Below are 26,570 nucleotides of genomic sequence, written 5' to 3'. Positions count from 1 at the left end.
CGGCCATTCTGCTTTCTGTGCCGGTGAGATGAGGGACTCCCGAGACCTGAAGGAAGGAAGGCTGCATTAGTAAGAAAAGGTAAGTAAAACTTATTTAAACACTTTACACACACCAAACACACTTACCTCTGCACTCATGCACCCGTCACTCACCTGAACACTGGACATCTCGAACCCTCCAAGTCCTTCAGCCCAACGGTCCGCCTCGCTAACTTGGCGTGGTTTGGAGCCGTCGGGAAGCCCACACTTCAAGGATAAAAATAGGGATTAGGCTAAAAACTGCCTGTTAACAGGCAGTTAATTGACGCTAATCCCCTTCCCGCCTCAGGGAGGCGGCTCCCAGCACAGGTCGGGTACCCGCCTCCTGGGAAACAGGCATGGGGGCGGGATGGGTTCGTGCCCCCCGATTTCGCGATTTTAACCCTCCACATGCCTCCAATCCCGCCTCAACGGCCCGATGAAATTCAAGCCCTTTGTCTTTTTGTTTTTTCTACCAAAGTGGATAACTTCACATTTATCCTCATTATATTCCATCTGCCATGTTCTCGCCCACTCACTGAGCCTGTCGAGATCCCCTTGAAGCCTCTTCACTTCCTCTTCGCAACTGACACTGCCACCTAGCTTTGTACCATCAACAAATTTGGAAATGTTACATTTAGTCCCCTCATCCAAATCATTGATATAGATTGTGAATAACTGGGGCTCAAGCACTGATCCTTGCGGTACCCCACTAGTCACAGCCTGCCATCCTGAAAAAGACCCGTTTATCCCTACTCTTTGTTTTCTGCCTGTTAACCAATTCTCAATCCATGCTAGTATATTACCCTCAATTCCATGTGCCCTAATTTTGTTCACCAACCTCTTGTGTGGGACCTTATCGAAGGCCTTCTGAAAATCCAGATGCACCACATTTACCGGTTCCCCTTTGAGGATGTAACTAGTGGAGTAGACAAAGAACTCCAATAGGTTTGTCAAACAGGATTTCCCTTTCATATATAATATCAAAAAAAGCAGTGGCCCCATCACTGACCTTTGGGGAACACCACTGTTTACCATCCTCCAGTCTGAAAAACAGCCATTTACCACAACTTGCTCTTTTCTGTCCTTAAGCCAATCCCTTATCCAAGCTGCCACTAACCTACCTATTCCATGAGCCTCAATTGTGTTAACCAGCCTTCTATGTGGTACTTTGTCAAATGCCTTCCAAAAATCCATGTAGACAACATCCATTGCATTCCCTTCATCAATCCTCCCTGTTACTTCATCAAAAAATTCAATTAAATTAGTCAAACACGATCTGCCTTTTACAAATCCATGTTGGTTCTCCTTAATTAGCTTAAACCTCTCCAAGTGCCCGTTAATTTTTTCCTTGATTATTGTTTCTAAAACTTTACCCACCACTGATGTTAAACTGACTGGCCTGTAGTTACTAGGATTGTCCTTGCACCCTTTCTTGAACAATGGTGTCACATTTGCCTTTCTTTCCAATCCCCAGGTACCTCCCCCGCATCTAGGGAAGATTGGAAAACTATGGCAAGCCTTTCTGCTATTTCCTCCCCCATTTCCCTTAGCAACCTGGGATGCAAGCCATCTGGACCAGGCAACATATCCACTCTTAAACATACCCAGCCTTTCTAGTACATCCTGTCTATCAATTTTCACCCCTTCCATTGCTTCTACCTTTTCCACTTCTACCGATATTTTGTCAGCATCCACCTCCTTATTAAACACCGATACAAAGTACTCATTGAGTATTCTAGCCTTGCCCTGCGCCTCTAAGCATATATCACCTTCTTTGTCCCTAATAGGCCCCACCCCGCCTCTTACTACCTGCTTACTGTTTACATGCCGGTAGATTTTTGGATTCCCTTTTATGTTAACCACCATTCTACTCTCATTCTCTCTTTGCCAATCTTATTTTCATCTTCACTTCCCCTCTCAACTTAATGTATTTGATCTGGTTCTCCCTTGAATAATTCACCTGACATTCATCATGCACCCTCTTTTTTGTTTCATGTTACATAAGACCTCCTGGTGAGCTTTTGTTTTGTTTGAAATTGTGATTTTTTTTTAAGTGTATAAAAGCATTTATATTACCTTATTTAATTCAATTCTTAGGTGCAATCTCAATCACCTGCCATTGTGGTGAGTCAGCCTATCAAATTATATTCAGGGCCCAACATTGTTTACTCACTAAGTACTGCCAATCTTAGCCTCCTTCAGCAGGGATTATCATGCACCAATATCAGTGTATCCAGCTCATTGACAAAACAGGTGATGCATGTGGCAGTCACAATTCTGCGGAGTGGAGCCGACGGTGGTACAAGAGGCAAGATTTAGCACTAATAGTGCAATATTATCTTTTCCTTCAACAGTATTTATTGAGGTTTTTTTAAGTGCAACTTTCCTTTAATGAATGTATTCAATTCATACTTTCTCTCAATCTTGGAACTGAAGTTCTTGAGACACATTTGAGTGATCCTTAATAGAAACTGTGGTTTCTTGTGATTCTCTGTAGCATCAAAACCATCTCTCTCAATACTGAAAATTAGATCAATGGATGAAGACTAGGTGGTGCATCATAAAAATGTTAGGGTAGATTTTCCTCTGCTCTATGCCTGAGGATTTCATGTTCCCCAGGTGCAGGGAAGAGCAAAATGGGCAGAGGCTGTTTGTCAGGTTTCTGCGCGCCTGCCCATTGCACTTCCCCGGGATTTCCTGGGGCTTTGCCTTGCTGGGTAACTGGGCCTGCGTGCACCATCGGAAGGGTGCCTGCTGAAAGTTGGCACTAGGGTCTAATCCTGAACAACCAAGGACCGGAGAACCCGCGCAGGTTCCTGGGGATAAGGTGAATGCAATCGAGGCAGGCAAAAAAAAATTTAAGACCCCGTCCCCCCAACCGAGAAAAATGAGAAGCTTTCCAGTAGAGCCAGAAGACCCTGATCTCGGTGATCCAGAGGCCAGCTGACCACCTAAGAGGCTTGAAACTATCGGAATTTCATACTTGATTTTTAGGGATAAGCCTCTGCCTGGAGCTCCCCCAGGGCATGCAAATGGCAGCAGGAGAATAAAAACAGGGTGGCTGTCTCCTCCCAGGTGCGGTGCCTGAGAGAAAAATCTACCCGATGACTTTTAATTTTAGCATTTATTTCATTTTTTTTTTTACTTTTTTGTGTGTTCTTATTTAAACTGTGAGTCATGATGATTTCATATTAGGGTGGTCAGGAGGAGGGTTGGTTTGGATATTGTGCAGGAAAGATGAAATAACATAATTGGATACCAGTGTTTCAGCATCAGCTGTATATATGCTAATTTCATTCTTCCATACATCTTGAGCTCAGGAACTCCTCCAAAGCCTCCTCCAATGTTTTCATCAGCATTTATGGTTTAAACAAGTATCAAAATTCTTCTTAACTGCTTGAATTTGAAAAGTGGTCTGGATAGTGAAACTCAAACATTTTGCTATAAATGGGACGTAAAGTACTTTCCCAGATGACCCAGGTTTAAAACGAGTATAGATTTGAATGTCATTTAATGTGTGTGTAATTTTTGATTTATTACATGCAGTCAGACAACTTGCATTTTGCCCAACTTCATTCTTATATAGGTTTAAAAACTCCCTTGAAACTTATCTTTGTCAAATTTATCTAATTTCCATCAAAATAAAGTTATTTACAATTATCGGTAGATCACTTTAACAAGCTCAGCCTAATTGCAATGCGAAACTCTTTCAAAATATATATTTTTATATATGACAGGAGATTTACCTTTTGAGGAATCGACTTTCTTTGACCAGCTAGTGGAATCCTACCAGGTGCTGATGTTCACCTTGTTTGCAGTCCTGGCTACAACTGCCATTATCTTTATTGGTAAATACCTAATAATTAGTAGCCTTTGTTATTTTCTTGAACTATGTCACATGCGAAGAGTGGACCTTCTCGCCCCTCCAGCAGTGTTGCTGTATAGCTGGACATTAGAATATAAGAGTGACAGGTTTCCACAGTGTCTGGGGTAGTGCAAAGCCTTCCAGCATTTGATCTTTGCACATTGTTTTAACAAACTGAAAAAGGGCCGCTTGCAATTGTTGCAAATAACATAATGTAACATTGTGCTTTTTAATCTTGCATATTGCCATTAGTCACTGATACCACAATCAAAATGGCAGCTGCAGTATTGTGATCACTCCTGACATTTATATCAGTGCACTGTACAAAATTCTGCCACAGTTCACAAAAGTACAGTCAGAAGAGCCTGGATTGATGAAACATTCCCCAGATGACAGATCTGCATCATCATAGAATTTAAAAAATTCAGTTGTTAGCGCCAGCCGTTATCGCCTTGAGGGCGATAAGTGGGGCGCGAAGCAGCTAGTGCCCGGGCGCGGCGAGACCTGCGCCTCGCGAAATTGAGCGGACATTTAGCGGCGGCGCAAAACCGCAACGCCCGCTCAGCTGCGCGTGCAGATCCTTACGTCATTTCATGGTGCAACGCCCTTGGTGCGCCCCGAACTGGAACTTCAGTGGCGCCCCCCTTTCCGCCTGGCGCTCCCAGCGACTGGTTGACTGGAATGGTTCCTAGTCGCTGTGGGGTTAGGGGGGCGCTATTTAAAGGGGGCTCTTCCTGGCTTCTTAGTGGTAGCCATTTTGGACCACGCCTTCTGTGTGAGAGAGAGATTTGCAGAGACAAAGGGAGAGAGCTTTCTGCATTGAGTCAGCGCTCGCACAGGTACTTCTGGCTTCAGCCCAGAACTTTGCAGTTGGATTGATTTTTCAGTGCCATAGCCTTGAGTGGCCACATATTATAGGGGCTGCAATGGGTGGAAACGTTGGGTTTCTCCATTGCATTGAGAGGGCTCCGAGACGCCGAGAGAGAGTGCCAATCCTGGCCAGACGGAGGAGGGCCAACAGGCATCGGCACAGGAGACCTTACCCTCCCAGGGTATACCGCCGGCAGTTCTCCTACCTCAACATGGCTGAGGAGCAGTGTATTCGGAGGCTTCGATTCAGCAAGGAGGTGGTCACTGAGCTCTGCCACCTGCTTCAGACAGATCTGCAGCCTCAGCTGAGGAGCAGGACGTCTCTGTCGGTGGCCGTGAAGCTGACAGTGGCTCTCAACTTCTATGCCACTGGCTCCTTCCAATCCACTACTGGGGACATTGCCAATGTCTCCCAGTTTGCGGTGCATTGCTGCATCCGCCAAGTCACGAATGCCCTCTTCAAAAGGAGACGTCAGTACATTTCCTTCCCCATGACCCTGGACAAGCAGCAAGAGCGCGCAATGGGATTTGCAAGAATAGCGGCCTTCCCCGTGGTCCAGGGCGCCATTGACTGCACGCATGTGGCTTTGCGGGCGCCTCGAGAATGCCGAAGATTACCGCAACGGGAAGGGGTTCCATTCGTTGAACGTGCAGTTGGTGTGTTACCACAGACAGCTGATACTAGCTGTCAATGCCCGCTTTCCAGGTAGCAGCCACGACGCCTTCATCCTGCGCCAGACTTCTGTGGCAGACCTTTTCGAAGCCCCGGCTCACCCAGGAGGCTGGCTTCTCGGGGACAAGGGCTATCCTTTGTGCACCTGGCTGATGACCCCGCTCCGTGCGCCCAGCACCCCTGCTGAAGAACGATACAATGACAGCCATCAAGCGACCAGGAACATCATTGAGCACACAATCGGCGTGCTAAAGCAACGGTTCCGCTGTCTGGACCATTCCGGGGGAGCCCTTCAGTACTCGCCTGAGCGAGTCTCCCATTTCGTTGTAGTGTGCTGCATGCTGCATAACCTGGCTATCCTCAGGACTCAGCCACTGCCAGCAGACATTGGAGCACCAGCAGAGGAGGAGGAGCACCAAGACTGGAGGGAGGCACAAAGTGCAAGGGCCGTCCGTCAGCGGCTTATTGCAGGTCGATTCTAGGCCCCCTCTGAGGGAATGGATTGTGCCATTGAAAGAACATGAATGGAACGGTTCCGCAAACCCTGAGCCGGTCAAGGCAACAAATAGTTCAAAGAGCAAACATGCACAATCTGAATAAAGACAATTATTTATTTAACAAACTGTGTGCCCTTCCCGCATGACAAAGTAATACAGAGAAACCCCAAAAAAAACAGTCAGACGCATAACTGGCTCTCACAACCTGGAGATGATGAACAAAAGAGTTAACCAAAAATGACCATGATCCTCGGCCTTCACTAAAAAAAATTAACAGCATTTTGCCAGACCTCCTACTTTTTGGCCTGCGAGTGTGATCTGCTTCGCTTGCGAGATTGGCCCCTTCCCACCCTGCAGCTCCTCCGCAATGGGACCCCAGTGGCTGCAGCAAGGCTGGGGGAAGGCTGCTGAGTGTCAGAAACTGAGTCGGCAGATGCCCTTGAGGGACGGCCTGGACCAGCTCTGGGCCTGGAGGGCCCGGCTGCTGACTGCTCCAACTCTGCATGGGCGGCAGCAGTCTGTCCTACGGGTGGTGGCAGCTGCAGTGGAGGAGTGACAGTGTTGGCAGCAGGAATGCTGCCATCCTGACAGAGCACAGGCACTCCCTGGTCAGGCGACACACTGGCACTCCCACGGGGCAGCACTGCAGCATGCAGAGCAATCTGCTGAAGCACAGACTGCTGGCCTTCTGCAGCGCGGTGAGGGCCCCGGCGATTCGTGCCCGTAGCAGCGAGGGTGGCAGCAGTGAGTGCTCGTGTGGCTTCAGTCTGCGTCTGCATCAGACCAGCCACTGACTGCATGGCACCACTAAGCACTTGCGTGGAAGCTGCCTGTGCTGCACCGAAGTCCTGCAGACTCCTTGCCTGTGCTGCACCGAAGTCCTGCAGACTCCTTGCCAGTGCTGCACCGAAGTCCTGCAGACTCCTTGCCTGTGCTGCCCCGAAGTCCTGGACACTCCTTGCCAGTGACTCAATGGATTCGGGCATCCTTGCCACTGCAGCCATGAGCTCAGTGTGCCTCTGCTCCGCCTGGGCGCCCATTTCAGCGAGGAGCCGCACCTCTTCTGCGCTCACTGTAGCAGGACTGGAGGCCAGACTCTCCCTCCGGGGAGAAGGCCGCCGAGCTTCCCTAACCCCCCCCCCCCCCCCCCCCCCGCGTTGCTGCAGCCCGCTGGGCCCCGGAGCTTCACCCTCCTCAGACCCTTCCCCCCCCCCCCCCCCCCCGCTCCCCTCCAGGGAAGACGTGTCCCCATTATGGTCATGGGCTGCCTCGGCTGAGGGTGGCACTGATGGTCCGGCTTCCTCCTCCTCGCCTTCAGAATCACTCTGTGGCAGCTTGAGGGGCCCGCCTCCTCACCTGGCGATTCACCATCTGAAAGCAGGGAGGTACAAGAGTTGCTTTAGCATGAGGACAGGGAGGCATGAGTGCTGCAATGCACTGTATTGGTTCGATAGTGGCAAACTATGCTGGTGTGAGGCATAAGTGGAAGGAGAGAGGTCAAAAAGGTGATGACCTTACCATTGCTGTCCAGAACGGTGTCGGCATCGCCAGTGGCAACGGGGCCAATCAGCCGGCCTGCCATAATGCGCTGGACTCGCTGCTTCAGATCGCTGAGGTCTTTAAGGTGAGGCCGGCCTCCCCCGGTTCGTTGCTGCTGCCTCCTATTGTGTGCCAGCTTGCCCTGCAAGAGAAAGGATGGGCTCTGAGTACAGTGTGAAGCCCTGATCTTGGCTGCACTGCCTCCCATGGTCGAATAGCCCTTACAGCGTGAAGCCCTGATCTTGGCTGCACTGCCTCCCATGGTCGAATAGCCCTTGCAGTGTGAAGCCCTGATCTTGGCTGCACTGTCTCCCATGGTCGAATAGCCCTTACAGCGTGAAGCCCTGATCTTGGCTGCACTGCCTCCCATGGTCGAATAGCCCTTAGTGTGTAAAGTGGTGAATGTGCATGTGAGTTTCATGAAAGGCCCATAGGTGTTGGATGAGGGCTGGCCATTGGGGCTTTCAGGACCCTTTGCCCTTAAAGTGAGGTCCACATGCAGGGATGAAGAGGATACTGAAAAGGGTACTCACCCTGACAACCTGAGTGAGGTCGTTGAACTTCTTCCTGCATTGCACAGGGATCCTAGGCACCATGCTGCTGGAGGTCACTCTGTGAGCCACCTCCCTCCAAGCTTTGCAGTAGTCGGTGGGCAGCGGCCTCCTGCCACTGTCCGGAAACAGGATAGATCGCCTGCGCTCCACTGCGCCAACCAGAATCTGCAGGGCCCCCTCACTGAACTGCTGCGCTCGCTCCCTGGCCCCCTCCATGGTCCTAGGCATTAGAATGTGGCAGCAGGTCTGTCCAGGCCGAGAATCAAGGCTCCAATGTGCAGGGCATGGCTGCAATCCAAATTGACCCTCCCCCTTTAAGAGCTGACCGGCGCCAGCGTGTCTGCCTGCAATCGCTAACTGGCCACACCTGCGCTGCGCCCGCCCTCGGTGGTAGCGCCTCGCTTCTCCGGCTTAGCACCTTAGGACAGTCGTGCAGCGCCTGCATTAGCGCTCCAAGCACCTCTTGGGGCGAAGCAGGTCAATTTCGCGATAATTTGCGCCGGGTGCTAAATTTAGCGCCCGCTCGACTATAACGCCCCAAATATGGCGATACTGAATTTCTAGGCCTATGTCTTTATTGCAGTTGCATTACTTGATGTTCTGAAGAAGTTGCTTCATTTGGAAGGTTCCGAATAATTGCTGCAACTGTCAGATGTAATGTGGGTTAGATGGATAGTAAAGATCCCTCTGTTCTGCTCCAACTCCTATCCTCAAAGGCATTCGCTCCCCCGATACACCAGTGCCAATTTTTTCACTTCCCATACCACCCATCCTTATGACCTCTGGTTGAGATTACTGATATAGGATTAGTTTTATGTTGTGGCCCTCTGCCACTGAGAACTGGGCTGGGCTTGGCCAAAACCACATTGCATTGGACCCTTCTAGCTGGCAGACGTTTTCATCCTATCAATCTGACCTAGATTTAGATGTCGGGAATAAAAAGTCAGTAGACTACCAAATCCAACTACTGCTGCTTTTGAGCCAGACAGTAGAAGATACCCTTGAGTGGTTTGAGCAGACTCATATTCTAGTTTTCTGATACTCCCTTTAGGGAAAGAACATGGGTGTAGTCCAGCGTAAACAGTGCATGCGTTCATGCACACTCTTAACTGTTTTGAAGTGTGAAAATTAGATCCACTCCCCTCTCTGTCCCTCACTGCCATTCCAGTTGTTGAAATACTGCGGTGAGTGGCAATTCTCAGGATTGTTTTGCGAGATCAGGAATTTCTAATCACACAAAAATACAGCAAGAACTCTTGCCCACAGTAGTGTTTCATCCCTGGAGCAGTGGGAGTGGCTTTGAGAGTGGAGAGGAAGGGGAGCTACAGCAATGATGGGAAGGGGTAAAAGCTGCTAGTATGAACTGAGGAAGGTCAGGGTGCACAGTCCCAGCATGAACTGAGGGAGGTGAGGAGTGAAAGGTCACTGTGAACTGAGAGGGGCATTGAAAAGTGCCAACATGAACTGAAAGGGAAAAGTGCCAACATGAGATGGCAGGGAAGGAGAATCCTGGTGCAAACTGAGCAAGGAGAGTGCCAAATTGAACCGGGGAGGAGATTAGAGGGACAGCGCCGCTAAATTGGAGAAAGATAAAAGGAGGGAGTTCCCTATAAATTGGGGAAAGATATTTAGAGAGAGGAGAATATATGTTTTAATGCGGGGGGGTGGGGAGACTGACTGTTTAATGGGGAAGTAGACTAGTTGGATGTGCTGTATATTCTATGTAATTCTATGATGAGCTGGTTGGTCCCTTGAATATTGAAAAACCCAAATGTCTGTGTTCAATTTTTTTCAGATTATGTATTCATTGTGAAATAAAAAATGTGTTTAAAACAAACCATAATGCAGCATTTTTAATGTAAAAATTCAACATTTTCCAGGTTAGTGTGTCTCCAGAACCCCCCCCCTAGAAATTGTGTGCAGACAGGGCCAATGTTATGAGTGCGTGCTGGCAGTGGGGAGGCGTGTGCGCACGCCAGCTGCGCAGATTAGGAAATTGTAGGTCTGCTGCCTGATATTTCCTGATATTTGTGGCCGGCATGTGAGGCTCCCGACCAGCAGCAAGTACCCAAGTACATAATCATAGAATCATAGAAAGTTACAGCACGGAAGGAGGCCATTTCGGCCCATCGTGCCCGCGCCGGCCAACAAAGAGCTATCCAGCCTAATCCCACTTCCCAGCTCTTGGTCCGTAGCCCTGCAGGTTACAGCATCCCAAGTGCACATCCAAGTACTTTTTAAATGTGGTTAGGGTTCCTGCCTCTACCTCCCTTTCAGGCAGTGAGTTCCAGACCCCCACAACCCTCTGGGTGAAGAAATTTCCCCTCAAATCCCCTCTAAACCTTCCCCCAATTACTTTAAATCTGTGCCCCCTGTTTTTTGACCCCTCTGCTAAGGGATATAGGTCGTTTCTATCCACTTTATCTATGCCCCTCATAATTTTATACACTGCCCCTCATAATACTATACTTATCTATATTGAAAGATATCTGCCAGATGGCTAGCCCATTCCATCATCACATCTAGATCTGCCTGCAATCTATTTTTCTCATCTAAGATCCTTACATCCACGCATATCTTCGCATCATCCACAAACTTGCAGACAGTTCCTTTGATGCATTCAACCAAATCATTAATAAAGATGAACAACAGCAGTCCTAACACCGATCCTTGCTGGACTCCACTTAATGACCGGTAGCCACGCAAAGCCACAACCGTTAATAACTACCTTCTGCCTATGAGAGTGTAACCAGTTCCCTATCCAAGGTAAAATCTGCCCAATAATCCTGCAGGACTCTAGCTTATTTAGTAACCTTTTGGGCAGCACCTTGTCATATGCTTTTTGAAAATCAAGATACACAGTGTCAATGGGGGCTACCGATATCTACCAAATTAGTAACTTTCTCCAAAAAAAAAATTCGACCAAGTTGGTGAGACAGAACCTTCTTTTCCAGAAGCCGTGTAGAAATTCCCGAATAACCCCTTCTCCGTCAAGGTGTATGAGGTTATAGGGTGGGGGATAATTGTATCAGGGCTGAGCGACAGTTGCCGTGCTGGAGCCCAGAGGGGTTAGAGTGGGGTGAAGGAAAGAGGGAAAGATAGACCAGGATTACAGTTGGATGGGGGGGGGGGGTGGAGATAGAGGAGGGTTAGAAGTCAGGAGGGACAAAGGAGAAAGTAGAGCATTGGTAGAGGTGGTTTGCAAAAAGGAATGTAGAGCAAAGTTACAAGCATGGGGAGGAAGTAGAGGAGGGGTATGTAGATCGGGTTAGACGCAGTGGAGGCCAAAGGGAGGAGAGAGCATGCACCAAACCAGCAGCGATTATCTCCTGGTGAGTTCCAGATCTTGGCCATGAGCAAGTGGTGCCAAGTGTAAGTCAACTGCTTCCCATAGAAAGGAAAAGTCAAATGGATGCATCTCCCGGGCGACTCTTCCACACTTCCTGTGAAATGTATCAAGAGCAGCATTACCAAGGGCCTGGGAGAAGGCTATATGTACATCCTGTCATTGGCTGAATGATGCATAGTATGGGAAGGCTTAAAATGAGAAAAGAAGAAACAGTTCAATCCTGCAGATCCTAGAGTGCCTGAGCAGCCAACTTGTAAAGTTCTAAACCAAAATCCCCACCTATGTGGGATCTTATAATTCTCTTAGCACCCCTTAAATTCCATGTGTTGATATTGAGAACTCCTCAGAATGAGAACCAAACAATTAGTTATACTGTATTATTATGGGTTTCAATGATTTTTATCCAAAGGTACAGAATTTTACAAAATAACGTTTTTCAATTGCTGGAATATAAAACATAAAAAATGGGGATAACAAGAAGAAACTAATAGCCTGGAGTTGCTGAAAAAAAAGTGATGACTACAACTTATTTTTCTCTTGTAGCTTATAATGCCTTCTTGACGAGGATACAGACTATCCCTGTAATTTATGTTTCTTCAGCACCGCAGACAGGTAAATGTCGAACGTTTCAGCAATAGCCACAGTGATGCTGTTTATTCCATAATCTTTGATCATAATAATCAAATGCAGTTACATTCTCTGGAGCTTGTTGAACAAGAGGGTAGATGTTAACCTGTTGTGGTGCTTGTTCCATGCATAGTGTACGACTGCAGTTTTATTGCTTGCTTTGGTGGGGTGCAGTGTAGAGCAATACCAAGACCACCTGTGAATAGTATGCAGGTACAATTAGTGCTATCCTATACCACAGCTGCCACTGTTATACCCCAATTACTTTACCGGATTGCATCCAACAGAGGCCCACTTGTACAGACCAGCAATGCGGTTTTCCCATTACTGTATAGAACTTCCTCTGATATCGGAGAAAATCCCAGACACAATTTTGCACTAACTGTGATTTCAGATGAAGGTTATCTATCTAGAGATGAATCATCCAGACATTTTTTGTGGGGGGTTTTACTGTGTGGGTGTCTTGGGTTCGTCAGTTGTGCCTCTGACTACCCCTTTTGAGCGGTTCGAATCGCTCGCCCCTTTTGAGTTCTGACCACCGGACTTATTTGCAGGTAGCGATTATAGAAAACGAGCAGACCAGTGGTTTGGTGCAAAGAAAAACCAAGATTTTATTACCAGAGAACGATTCTATACAAAGGATAATATAGATGCAGCACACTTACACTTAACAGGGATGGGAAATAAACGGCACATCGAGGGAAAATGACTAAAATGACAATTTTAGCAATCCCCTTAACTCCCACCCTCTAAACCTCGCTAGGCTATCTTATGAGGGGTCAGAATTCCATGCTCACCAGTCTGAGTCGTTTAAACAGACGAGAATCTTGCTTCTTTGCCCTGCTGCCTTTCGATGCCACGTGGTTTCAATGCTGCACAGGGTACCGTCCAGGTGAAAATACCCCAGTAATAAAACAGTCTCTCGGGACGGGCTCTTCTTCGTAGGTCCTCTTCCTGGGGTGGTGGCAAGCAGGGCGCGGGGGGAGAGAGAGAGAGAGCATGGCTTCCTGAGGGGCTATATTTATACTCCTCTCGGTAGCCCTTATCTGCTCGGCAAATCAGTTCAGTCCTTTGTATGATTTGGGTGAGCTCGTTTAAATGTTTAAAAACGTTTATAAAAATGACCTGTAGAGTGATAGTCGTTATGTCTAAAGTAGCCTCGAAACCCTGGCTGTTGTTAAAGACAAGTTGTGAATTGCTCCCATTCAGGCTTAATGTCTCTGGTGAGCGGTTCCCGATTTAAAATGCAGAGAGCCTAATGGCTTGATGGAGCCCATTCCCACTTGAGGACTGGAATGTTCGTCTTTTGTCCATTTCATCAGTCTTTACAAAATCCTTGATTAGTTTAAAACTTGAACTCCTTGACCTGCTTACTTTGCAAAACCTTTGTTTTAAAATCGCATTCGGCCTGGTCACGAGGTTTACCGCAGCCATTTTGGGTGCCCTGGTTTTAAAATCAGCCAACCAGGGTCTCTTTTAATTAAATAATCTTCGGGGGGGGAACTGCCTGAATTTTGCAAAACTTACACATTCTTGTTTTAAATAAGTTGAAGCATGAAAACAACTGTATGTTTTAAAGAGAAGGCAATATATTTCAGTGCAATACCATTCATTAAATCAAATGGTTCTGTCATATGTACCACAGCATCATTCTGATGGAGACTGTGCCAGCGAAGTGTAATCAATAGCTGCAGACTGAGCATGAGCCTGCATGAAATGGATAGGACAGAAAAAATTGATTGGTTCCACTTTGAGTATTCACTTCTGTCTTGCTATATTGATACTTTAGAATCATACTGCTCACTAACAGCAGGTCTGATCTGGCGTTCAATACTCACTCTTTGATTATCTTCCCACCTCCACCACATAATCTGGATAGCGCCTCCCAAACCCACGACCGCTACCACCTAGAAGTACAAGGGCGGCAGGCACATGGGAACACCACCACCTCCAAGTTCTCCACCAAGTCACACACCATCCTGACTTGGAAATATGTCGCTGTTCCTTCATTGTTGCTGGGTCAAAATCCTGGAACTCCCTCCCTAACAGCACTGTGGGAGTACCTTCACCACACGGACTGCAGCGGTGTTCAAAAAGGCGGCTCACCACCACCTTCTCAAGGGCAGTTGCCAGCGCCGCCCACATCCTGTGAATGAATTATTTTAAATGTTCATGATGATTAGCCTTTAACGATATCTTAACAAGGAAAAAGCAGTTTGTTTTACATTTCTCCTGCAACCAACACCACCAAGAACAGATTAACTGATCAGTCATCTCATTTTCCGTTTGTGGTACTTTGCAGTGTGCAAATTGGTTGTCACGTTTGGCTACAATGACTGAACTTAAGTATTTAATTGGTTGTGAAGAGATTTGGCATGTCCTGAGGATGAGGCAAGGTGCTATATCAAATTCATGTTCTTTTTCTACTTTTCACTATCTTTCACCCATTTTTGAGTTGGAATAATCCTCATAGCAGCACTAAAAACAGCTTTCCATCACTCCATTGGTTATGAAGGCTCACCTATTTGCTAAAATTAGCAAACAGTGGAAAATATTCTTTTTAAAAACATGCAGATAAACTGAGTGCTAAAATTGAAAATGGATTAGGAGGATAAGGCAACATTACTTTAATAATGAATAGTGTAACATTGATGTCTTCACATAAATGGCTGTGAATGAGTCCAGTAATAAGAGCTGAAAAAATTGGATGGTTTTATTATATATTTTAGAGAGATTAATGGCTAGCTGAGTGATTTCAATGATAATGTGACCAACAATAAACATGTACCATTAATTTTTATGTAGGGGTTTCATTTAGTTTTTGGACAGATTTCTGTCAGAAGTAGGGTCAAATGAGAATTCTATCAAACAAGGCACTCCATGTTCTTTGCACATCATCTGCACAAGGTGATCAGATTGGGACATCATTACAGCAGATTTATTGAGAAGTATGTCAGTTAATTACTGAAAAATTCTATCTCCTGTATACAGAAAGAACTTAGATTTTTATTGTGTCTTATCACATCATTGGGACCTCCCAAAGTGTTTCACGCCCAGTAACTTACTTTGAAGCGTAGTCACTATTATATGGACAAATGCAGCAGCCAATTTTTGCACAGCAAGATCACAAACACCAATGAAATGAATGACCAGTTGCTCTAGTGGTGTTGGTTGAGGGAGAAATATTAGCGAGGACACCAGGAGAACTCCCTGCTATTCATGGGATCTGATCAGGCGGAATGGACCTTGGTTTAATGTTTTACATTAAAAAAACAGCACCTTGCCAATGCAACGTTCCCTCAGTAGTGCACTGAAGTATCAACTTAGTGAATTTGAACCTACAATCTTCTGAGACAGGGAAGTATTTCCAACTGAGCTAAACTGGCCCTTAGTATAATGAAGATATAACTAGTCGACAGAAGATGCTGGAAATACTCAGCAGGCCAGGCAGCATCCGTGGAGAGAGAAACAGAGTTAACGTTTCGGGTCTGGGACCCTTCATCAGAACTGGAAAAGGCTGGAAATGTAACATATTAAGCAGGTGCAGAGACGGGGGGGGGGGGGAGGAATTGAAAGAACATGCTGTAAAAATGTTGCAAATGGGAATGGCAAAATCATACTGCATGAAAAATGGGGGCAGGGATTATTACCTGAAATTGTTGAACACTATGTTGAGTCCGGCAGGCTGTAAAGTGCCTAATCGAAAGATGAGGTGCTGTTCCTCGAGCTTACGTTGAACTTCATTAGAACAATGTAATAGGCCGAGGACAGATAGATCAGAGTGGGAGTGAAGTGGAGAATTAAAGTGACAGGCGACCGGAAGCTCAGGGTCACCCTTATGGACTGAATGGAGGTGTTCCGCAAAGCGGTCGCCCAATCTGCGTTTGGTCTCCCCAATGTAGAGGAGACCGCATCGTGAGCAGCGAATACAGTATATACCCTGTTTCTCTCTCCACGGATGCTGCCTGGCCTGCTGAGTATTTCCAGCATTTTCTGTTGTTATTTCAGATTTCCAGCATCCGCAGTATTTTGCTATTATATAACTAGTCGATCTCCATAGCATTGTACATGGGGAGCCAAGACCAAGTGTAGTCTTTAGGTGAAGTGGGTTTGGAGGCCAGGAATGCTTGCTGCATTCAATGTTCTCAGACCTAAAACAGCCAAATCAGTGGTCCTTAAAAGTAATCCTCTTGCGTATCAGTTTCAGTATGGTAGTCAATGCCGCCGCTAGGTTCGGCCATGAACCAATTTCTACCCCAGTGTGACGAGTTTACATAGGCAGTTTACATTACAAAAATGGACCTAGGAGTTTAGAATGGAAAAAGTTAACAGGAAGTGGAAGTAGATGTAAGATTTTTAATATATTAAAATATATAGAACTAGATTAGTTAAAGGGAGAAGTTCAGTAGACAGGAAGAATATAAAGATAAATGCAGAACATGAATGAGCTGATCAAAATTAAATTCAAGTAGTATTGTAATCTTGATAATCAGTTATAAATTAAAACCCATTCTGACAAAAGAATATGTGGTGCAGTTATATTTCATATAGACTAAAGCAGGTATCTATTGCTTAATTAAACCTCTCTTTGTTGTATAGGTTACAATCCAACGTCTCAGTGTAATAGTCCCCGAAGGCGATATCTACAGTCCTGGCTGTGGAGTGTACGCTAACAAACACTCATGGGAAGGCAGTGCAGTCAGTATTCGGCAGTAAGAATTACTTGTGTAAAATGTGACTGCATTTTTGTCAGTTGTGTTTAAGATTCTAGCAACATGGAGCAACAAATTCAATCTTGTCCTCATTAAATAGTTCTTTTTTAGCAGCAGACATCTGAATTATGACACTTGACTGCATTTAAGACAGTTATGTTAAAGATTTTAACTTCAGGGTATGATGGCACACACCATCAGTTTCTCTTGTAACTCGTGGGAATTATCCCAGCAATATGGTCTTCATCACCAGTCAAAGCTTGATTTATAATCAACCTTGGGAGGGAAAGTGTACTTTGTCAATATTAAGTGGCATAAATTAGCATGATTACTATGGATTTCAGGAGTGTAATTGGTAGGTGCTGTGGAGAATGTCATTTGCATTTTTATAAAAATCAGCAAAACAAATATTACACAGCACTGGCCATTTTTTTTGTAAAATCAAACTTTTAGGTGATCACACTACATGAGTGGCCAATGAACAATCACCGTACCCTGTAGCAAAACAGAATAATATCCGCATATTGCAAATTGTGGTTCACTGTTGCATTTTATAATTTGAGAGCAATACATTTTTGACAAAAAACTGGTTTAGTCTTGTTCTCTGTTGATTGTAGTCCTGAATCTATTTTGGTGAATGGAAGCTGCATGATATACATATTTCTGCCATGCTATCCTTGTTTTCATACATTAACGTTCTAAGATTTAGTCCTGTAGAACAGAGTGCATTGAATTTTGATTGTTATAAAAGTCATGCATGTTTATATTGTTGTACATAGTTTAAGGTTGCATGTATTTGCTTTAAGTGTAATAAAATTTAGAAGGAAGTTTACAATGTGTGTCTCTACATTTAGAATTTATAGTATGGTACTTGAAATGTTTGATTTCTGAGTTCAGTACACCTGACCTCTATCATACAATAGTTGTAAATAGTTTATTTTTATTTCTAATGCTTATTGTTCTAACTTACAACGTGGGAGATTCATGGGGCCAAATAACACTTATTTCCATGTCCCCCACATATCACTAAGAATAAGCCCAGCTCACCCAAAGGGAGATTTGCAAGAGTGACACTCCTTTAAGATGTTTTTGACATTGGGATATCACTCATGTGACTCTCCCCTCTTGTTCTTGTATATCTATTTAAAAAGGGTACCTCTCCTGGGCATCGTCATTCTCTTTCTCTCTGGCACAGCTGCAGCAGTTTGTTTTCATATAGAAATACTATGTTAGCCCTCGGAAGAATTAAACACGTACATTGCTTATGCTCATTTCCATATTTGTATGTTGAATATGTTGCACCAACAAAAAGACACACAAATTGCAATATCCACAGAATTTTCTTTCCTCTTTACCATTTTTTTCTCTCCTTTTCACTTCAAATTGTTGATCTCTGGTAGGGTAGGATTCCATAAGCCACCATCCAAGACCTCATCCAAGTGGTCACTTTTCATTTCTGAACTTTGACAGTGAGTGCTGATGAGCTGCTTTATTGCAGGTGATTTGAGGAAGCGCTCACAAGCAAAGGACAAGTTATACTCTGACAGCAAAGGTACTAAAGCCAGCTCCTCTTCAACAACTCTTGTTGCAGATCTGCGCCCAAGCAATCAGATCCTACAGCTCGAGTGAGAGTCGTACTTATACCTTATACCTACATAGTTTCCATGATTCTTGTAGCAAATCCAGATCAGCCTGAACACTTTGATTCTGACTGCGCTGAAATACATCCTGAAATGCAGTGTGCCTCCTGTCTTTCACTTGCCCTCTTCCTTCCAACAAGTTAATATACTCTTGAAGGTGATTCTGGTGAATTATTGCTACCATAAACCAGCTGTTCCACAGGGTATTGATGGGCACTGGGGGCAAACGTGGTGGTTTCCCATTTTCTTCCAGAAAGTTACAGAATTGTGCCTTCTTTGCAAGGCAAAGCAATGAAACATTTGGCATTGGTATGAATAATTTGTTCACTTGCTTGAATATCTTTCTTGGGATAATCCCCAGAAGGTTAAGCAGATGAACTGTTGAGTGAATCGAGCCCTTGAAAAGCAGTTGTATTGCCTTTTATGTAACAAATGCTGTTAATTTGTCTGTCCAATTCTTCCCTTGGCGGCATTGCTGTCTAGCAGGATGAGTTTCAGCCATGATGTCTCATAGAAACAGAAGATAGGAGTAGGAGTAGGCCATTCGGCCCCTCGATCCTGTTCCGCCATTCAATGAGATCATGGCTGATCATCTAAATTCAGTACCCTGTCCCTGCTTTCTCCCCATATCCCTTGATCCCTTTAGCCTTAACAAATATATCTAACTCCTTCTTGAATATATTTAATAAGTTGGCCTCAACTCCCTTCTGTGGTAGAGAATTCCACAGGTTCACCACTCTCTGGGTGAAGAAATTCCTCCTCATCTCAGTCCTAAATGGCTTACCCTTATCCTTAGACTGTGACCTCTGGTTCTGGACTCCACCGCCATCGGGAACATCCTGCATCTAGTCCAGTTAGAATTTTATAAGTTTCAATGAGATCCCCTCTCCTTCATCTAAACTCTAGCAAATATAAGCCTAATCGACCCAATCTCTTCTCATACATCATTCCTGCCATCCCAGGTATCAGTCCGGTGAATCTTCGCTGCACTCCCTCCATGGCAAGAACAGCCTTCCTCAGATAAGGCGACCAAAACTGCACACAATACTCAAGGTGTGGTCTCACCAAGGCCCTGTACAACTGCAGCAAGACATCCTTGCTCCTGTACTCGAATCCTCTCGCTATGAAGGCCAACATACCATTTGCCATCTTAACCGCCTGCTGCACCTGCATGCTTACCTTCAGCGACTGGTGCACAAGGACACCCAGGTCTCGTTGCACTTCCCCTTTTCCCAATCTATTGCCGTTCAGATAATCTGTCTTCCTGTTTTTGCCACCAAAGTGGATAACCTCGCATTTATCCACATTATACTGCATCTGCCCAATCACCCAACCTGTCCAAATCATACTGGAGTTTCTCTGCATCCTCCTCACAGCACACACACCCTCCCAGCTTTGTGTCGTCTGCAAACTTGGAAATATTACATCTAGTTCCCTCGTCTAGATCATTAATACATATTGTGAATAGCTGGGGTCCAAGGACCGATCCCTGCGGTACCCCACTAGGCACTGCCTGCCACTTGGAAAAATACCCGTTTATTCCAACTCTTTGCTTCCTGTCTGCCAACCAGTTCTCTACCCAAATCAGTACCTTACCCCCAATTCCATGTGCTTTAACTTTGCACGCTAGTCTCTTATGCGGGACCTTAACGAAAGCCTTCTGAAAGTCCAAATACACCACATCCACTGGTTCTCCCTTATCTATTTACATCCTCAAAAAAATTCCAGTAGATTAGTCGAGCATGATTTACCTTTTGTAAATCCATGTTGAATTTGTCCGATCCTGTCACTGTTTTCCAAGTGCTCTGCTATTACATCTTTTATAATGGACTCTAGCATTTTCCCCACTACCGATGTCAGGCTTACCGGTCTATAATTCCCTGTTTTCTCTCTACCACCTTTTTTAAATAGTCTCAGATGCAAACACTCAAAGCAAGAAAATTCAAAACCTACTTGCCCTCCATATCTGTCTAATGGTTAGTGCAGTATCCCAGATTTCACCCTTTGGGACTTCAAAGGCACTATTTTCTCAGGCGGTGACTTCCAAGGATCAGTCCATATTCTTTAGATTGCCCACAAAGGAATTCTTCACGGCTGGATGATCCAAGGCATGAAGAGGAATATTTCCTGAGTCACTACTAAACTCAACAGCTGAGTCGTGACATGTTACTGTTGAACTATGGATTGAACTGACAACAAAGCCTACACCGTCCATTATCTATTCACAGCCCTCTCTAGTTCACAATTGTGTACAGAGATATCCAGGTGTTTGTCACAGCTACCTTATCTAGAATGGTTTTCAGGAAAGTTGCAGGGGGAGCATTCTGCTTCAGTCAACTTGGCAACGGTGTTTTGTATTAGATGTGTTAGGTTAAATCTGAACAAGCCCACATCTAAAATAAGAAAAAAAAACTTAAAAGGCCAAAGCAAAATATTACAACATGCAAACCCTTTCACAGTTTTATTTTTAATTACGATATTATTTAAATATAACGTTTAAAATAGAGTCCGATTTAAACGGTACAGCATAGTAAAAAGTACGTGGTACTGCAGCCTTGAAATTAATGGGGTAATTTCTGACTTTGTGCTCCCAGTGCAGACCTTCACTGGGAACGTGTTTCAAAAATTCTGGCAGGTGTTGCTCACAATTTTTGGATCATTTAGTTTGAAGATCCGAAAATCATACACGGTGCACTCTTGGAAAATGAATTCTTAAATTCGAAAAGCAGCAAGAAGATTTGCAAAACTTCTGATAGCCAGGAGATGGCAGCATACTCCCAGCAAAAGACAATGAACAGCAGGGTCCTCAAAACTTACTGTTGATCTTTTGTATATTTCCAACATGTTCTGTTTAATTTCAGATTGTCACTTTTTAAAGTTTTTTTTATCATCGTAATTATTAAGGATGTTAGTACCTATTACGCTTGTTGAGAGGCTCCGAGATCTCGCCCTGGATGTTTCATTTTTAGCCTGGTTTACTTCAGAATGGCTATTCGTGGGTTTTGGACAGACTCAAATGGAAGTGTGCAATTTGCACCCAATTTTCTGAGCTCATTCTCATGACCTTCAAGTGCAGTATCGAACTGGTGTAGGGATCATATTCGTGAGAGCAGAGGATTACGTGTAACTGAAATTTAAAAGGATGGGGACAATTAAAAGTGAGTGTCACAATCAAGTGACAAAAATTCTGAAAGCCTCGAGAGCCTCAAAAGGCATTTCAACATTTTTTTTGCACTGTGGAGGCAGGCCAAAATGATGGGATGGGAAGAGAAAGGAAAGCTATGAGGTTGCAGACAAATGGGGGGTAGTACTGCATGAGGTGGTTGCAAGAACGATGGCCCTTGGTACCACTCCACAGCATCACCCCATAGGTTAGTGCAGTAGCATCCATGAAGGAGAAAGAGCCATGTTTCAGACCCCAGCTGACCATTACTGTCACTGGCTGTGCCAGCTTGGAAGATGTAGGTGCCTTTGATACAGATGGCACAGCTCTGCACCTGCTCCTCTATCTACCCAGTTCCTGAGAAGAGTTTCCCACAACCATTGCAGGACAGGTTTGACAAGCTAGGCCTACTGAAATGACTAGTGGCAAGGAAGCATACAAAAGTGCAGCTAGTCAGGCATTCACCTATCTTGGTGGTATCATGTCTGCTGTCTCAACTTCCGTTCGAAAGAGGAGCCTCCACTTGCAATAATCACCTGGCAAAGCAAGGTATGTTTATTTCTGTTCGTAGATGCTGGTGTGTGAATACTAGCCGGTGGCACAGAACATCTCTCTTGCAGCCTGACCTCTTTCACATCAGCTAGGGGATTTCCATTGGGAAACCCATTGATGCCTGTAATGATCCTTGGGACAACAAAAATGCAACTATTAGCACAAAGTCTCAAGGGAATGTAAGTACCAGCAGGAAAATAAACAAAAACAGTTAAGACGTGGTCCTTTCTATGACCTCCCTATACTTAACTCCAGGATGCCCATGTCACATCCTGCACACCAGAATGGCAGAAAAGGGCATGCAGGACTGACGCACCCCAAATTGATTTTTAAATAAAGCTCCCGCTGGTTTGAGGGAGGCACAAAGTGGGCAGGATGCCAGCAGGGCAGCAGCTCCATCCATTTTTGCTCCCATCCGCTTGAATCTCCCCAAAACTGGCCAGACTGCGCTGCAGCTGCCAAGCAATGTTGACGTAAGTCAGTTGACCCATGCAATCATTGGAAGATGCCAGTTGCAGGTAAGAGAATGACGGGTACAGCTCTGCTACTGGCTCAGCTGTGGCGTACAGAGCTTTAAATCAATACATGCTGTAAATTCAAGTAACCTTAAGAGCAGCCCTGAAAACAAGGGAAATAAACTCAATACAATAGTACAAAATGTTTTTTGACGTAGATTTGAAGCAATAAAGAAAAATAGCTAAGGGTTTCTGGTAGCGCAGACCAGGACTGTCGCAGGGTTACTGAATTCTGTCTGATTCTTGCAAAATTTGCAAAATCACAAATGACCCTGTGTTCGACAACAAATGTTCAGCCAGCAAACTGAATATTTGTTGTCTGTGTATTAAAGTTAGAAAGAAAAAACTGCACGATATGATTTTTATAGCTTTATTTCATTTACAAACCAAAGCATCGTAAATCACATATATTTGATAGCTGGGTGCATATGAAACAATGTTGTATTAACATCCAATTAACATCAATTTGCCTCCTTGAATTTTTTTTTCCTTGGGCTTAGTTGTATTTGCAGTGTGTTAAATACAACAGATGCACAAGTACCTGATCAATTTGCACACTGGTTACAAACACACGTAGACTCATTTACAGCAGCTGGCAACAACAGTGACTAATACAGACCACATGAAAATTATTTTGATTGTGATTAGCATAATGGGAGGTTCTTCCATTACAAATGTGCTACTTGATATTTTCTTCATCTCTCTATTTCCACTGCTTCTCCATGTTGAACCATCCAGTTCTCTCCTCCTGACTGACAGGCAGAGACAGCCTGCTGAGTGGCAACCCGAAAAGTAGGGACTTCCTCATTAAGGTAATCCGTAGCATTTGCTGGGTGGGGAAAGGGGGAATGTTGGCAATCTTGCCCTTCTACACGCAAAGGGTGGTAGAAGTTTGGAACTCTCTTCCGCAAATGGCAATTGGTGCTAGGTCAATTGTTAATTTTAAATCTGAGATTGATAGCTTTTTGTTAACCAAAGCTATTAAGGGATTGGGGGCAAAGACGGGTATATGGAGTTGGGCCACAGATCAGCCATGATCTCACTGAATGGCGGAACAAGCTCGAGAGGCTAATTTGCCTACGCCTGTTCCTATGAAAACAAGCAGGAGGATAAAGCCCTTCTGTTACCTCAGGAATGACCTAAGGTTCCATCTTTGGCCACTTCCTATTCATCTGCATGTTTTCCTTCAGTAATATCAGCAGATGTTTCAGTTTTTTGGCACAAAGGTGCAATCACATATAGCTAGGGGTGGGTTAACATTCAGGATAATTCTGGGATTTGGAATAGGGATACTAGGTGATGTTACCAGTGCAAAAAGGGACAAGAAAAGGTTCCCCTCCCCTACCCCCAATGGCTGTACCTACACTGTGGCGTTGTAATGGGTTTCCATAAACCAAATGACCAAAAGAACTATGTTTTCAACATAACAAACATTTAAGAATAAAACATACTTTGCAACATAGTATTTGTAGCATAGTATGTCTATCTTGTCTCACTGGTAGCACTCTTGCCTCTTACTCCCACAGTCTTGGTTGACACTGTTTGAAGTACTGTCTTTTGGATGAGAAACTGAGGATCTGCCTTCATTCTCAGATGAACATAAAAGATCCCATGGCACTGGTTGAAGAGGAGGAGAAAAGTTGTCCTAGCCAACATTTATCCCTCTACCAGCTTCACTAATTATCTGGTCATTTATTTCATTGCTGTTTGTGGGACCTTGCTCTTCTCCCCAATTCTGCAACAGTACTTAACTGGCTGTGAAGGACTTTATGAAAGATGCTATATAAATGCAAAATCTTTCTAGTATCCACTGATACCTCAGTTGTCGCTGACTTTGCAGTTCACACATACCTAAGCATGTGAGTGCACATTTATCTGAGGAAGGATGTTCTTGCCATGGAGTGCAGTGAAGATTCACCAGACTGATACCTGGGATGGCAGGAATGATGTATGAGGAGAGATTGGTTCGATTAGGCTTATATTCGCCAGAGTTTAGAAGAATGAGAGGGGATCTCATTGAAACTTATAAAATTCTAACAGGACTAGACAGACTAGATGCAGGAAGGATGTTCCCGATGGCGGGGGAGTCCAGAACCAGAGGTCACAGTCTAAGGATAAGGGGTAAGCCATTTAGGACTGAGATGAGGAGGAATCTCGAGCGGCAGAGCGGGGCTATAAAAGCCCCAGAGACCAGGTAAGGCCTCAGTGCGTAGGCGGGAATCTCGAGCGGCAGAACGGGGCTATAAAAGCCCCAGAGACCAGGTAAGGCCTCAGTGCGTCGGCGGGAATCTCGAGCGGCAGAGCGGGGCTATAAAAGCCCCAGAGACCAGGTAAGGCCTCAGTGCATCGGCGGGAATCTCGAGCGGCAGAGCGGGGCTATAAAAGCCCCAGAGACCAGGTAAGGCCTACCAATCTCCAGTCTGGGAACTCGGAGGGAAGGAGAGAGGTAAAAAGTAACCCAAGTGTGACGTCACCAGAAAGCGGGTAAGTGATTGGTTGATAGGTATTTCTCCCTTTTTAAGCTTAAATCTCTTTGGTTTATAGTTTCTCAGGTGCGATATTCACCATCTAGAATCGGGGCAGAGGGTATTTAAGAATAATATTAATAAATTTAATTAATTACATAGAATGGGAGATCAGGTGATGTGTTGCTGCAATATGTGGGAGCTGGTGGACACCATTGATGCTCACGGTGATCACATTTGCAGTAAGTGTTGGCTGCTCGAGGAATTCCGGCTCCGTGTTGAAGAGCTGGAGTCCGAGCTTCAAACACTGAGACACATCAGGGAGGGGGAGAGTTACCTGGACTCTGTGTATCACGAGGTATTCACACCAATTAGATTAATTCAGATGTAGTCCGTGGCCAGGGTCAGGATGGTGTGACTAGAAGTGAGGCAGGTACGGGGATCCAGGAGGTAGTGTTGGAGGAGCCGCAGCCCTTGCACTTGTCCAACAGGTTCGAGGCTCTTACTCCCTGTGAGGATGGGAACAGGGACTGCGGGGAGGATGAGCAACCTGGCCACAGCACCGTGGAGCAGGGGGCCATTCAAGTGGGGGGAGTTAAAAGAAATGTAGTGGTAGGGGATAGTATCGTTAGGGGGATAGATAGAGTTCTTTGCAGCCGAGAGCGAGAGTCCCGAAGGCTGTGTTGCCTGCCCGGTGCCAGGGTTAAGGACATCTCCTCTGGACTGGAGAGAAACTTGGAGTGGGAGGGGGAGGATCCAGTTGTCGTGGTCCATGTTGGTACCAACGACATAGATAGGACAAGGAAGGAGGTTCTGCTCAGGGAGTTTGAGCAGCTAGGGCCAAATTAAAAAGCAGAACCACAAGGGTAATAATTATTACCTGAGCCACGAGCGAATTTGGCTAGGACAAATAAAATTAGAGAGTTAAATGCGTGGCTCAAAGACTGGTGTGGGAGAAATGGGTTTTGCTTCCTGGGACACTGGCACCAGTGCTGGGGCAGGAGGGAGCTGTTCCGTTGGGACGGGCTTCACTTGGCCAGTGCTGGGACGAGAGTCCTGGCGGATCATATAACTAGGGCTGTAGAGAGGGCTTTAAACTAACTAGTGGGAGGGAGGTTCCTAGAGAGCAAATAATAAAAATGACAACCATAGACTTAGGTAGCAGTGGGGAAATTAAAAACCAGAGCGTGTCAGGAAGGGGCAGAAGGTATGGAGTAAAAGGTAAAGTAATAAAAAGGGCAAAAGCAAGAACTAAGTGTCACAAAACATCTTTGAAAGTTCTGTATCTGAATGCACGTAGCATTCGTAACAAAATAGACGAGTTAATGGCACAAATAACTACATATGGGTATGATCTTGTGGCCATTACAGAAACATGGCTGTAGGGTGACAATGCCTGGGAATTAAACATACCAGGTTATTTAACGATCCGGAAGGACAGGCAGGAAGGAAGGGGAGGTGGGGTGGCTATGTTAATAAAGGAAGGAATCACTGTAATACAGAGAAATGATATTGGGTCAAAAGATCA

At 45.2% G+C, this 26,570-nt stretch overlaps 1 protein-coding gene across 1 annotated transcript in view; it reads left to right on the top strand.

Moving 5' to 3' along the window:
* LOC147102459 (nuclear pore membrane glycoprotein 210-like) overlaps window positions 1–17,542 on the top strand; it is a 132,189-nt gene extending 114,647 nt beyond the window's left edge. The window contains exons 36-39 of the mRNA XM_085964935.1: window positions 2,119–2,329; window positions 3,759–3,869; window positions 11,912–11,980; window positions 16,595–17,542. Of these exons, the coding sequence (XP_085821061.1) occupies window positions 2,119–2,329; window positions 3,759–3,869; window positions 11,912–11,980; window positions 16,595–16,668 (465 nt within the window). The 3' untranslated portion in view covers window positions 16,669–17,542. The remainder of the gene's footprint in view (window positions 1–2,118; window positions 2,330–3,758; window positions 3,870–11,911; window positions 11,981–16,594) is intronic.
* The last annotated feature ends 9,028 nt before the right edge of the window (window positions 17,543–26,570 follow it).

This window comes from Somniosus microcephalus, chromosome 22 (genome assembly GCF_052327205.1).
Source record: "Somniosus microcephalus isolate GS21.2 chromosome 22, FLI_Smic_1.0, whole genome shotgun sequence".
In the NCBI taxonomy this organism is placed as follows: domain Eukaryota; kingdom Metazoa; phylum Chordata; class Chondrichthyes; order Squaliformes; family Somniosidae; genus Somniosus; species Somniosus microcephalus.
Note: the sequence above shows the minus strand (reverse complement) of the source record. Positions and strands in the feature narration are given on the sequence as shown.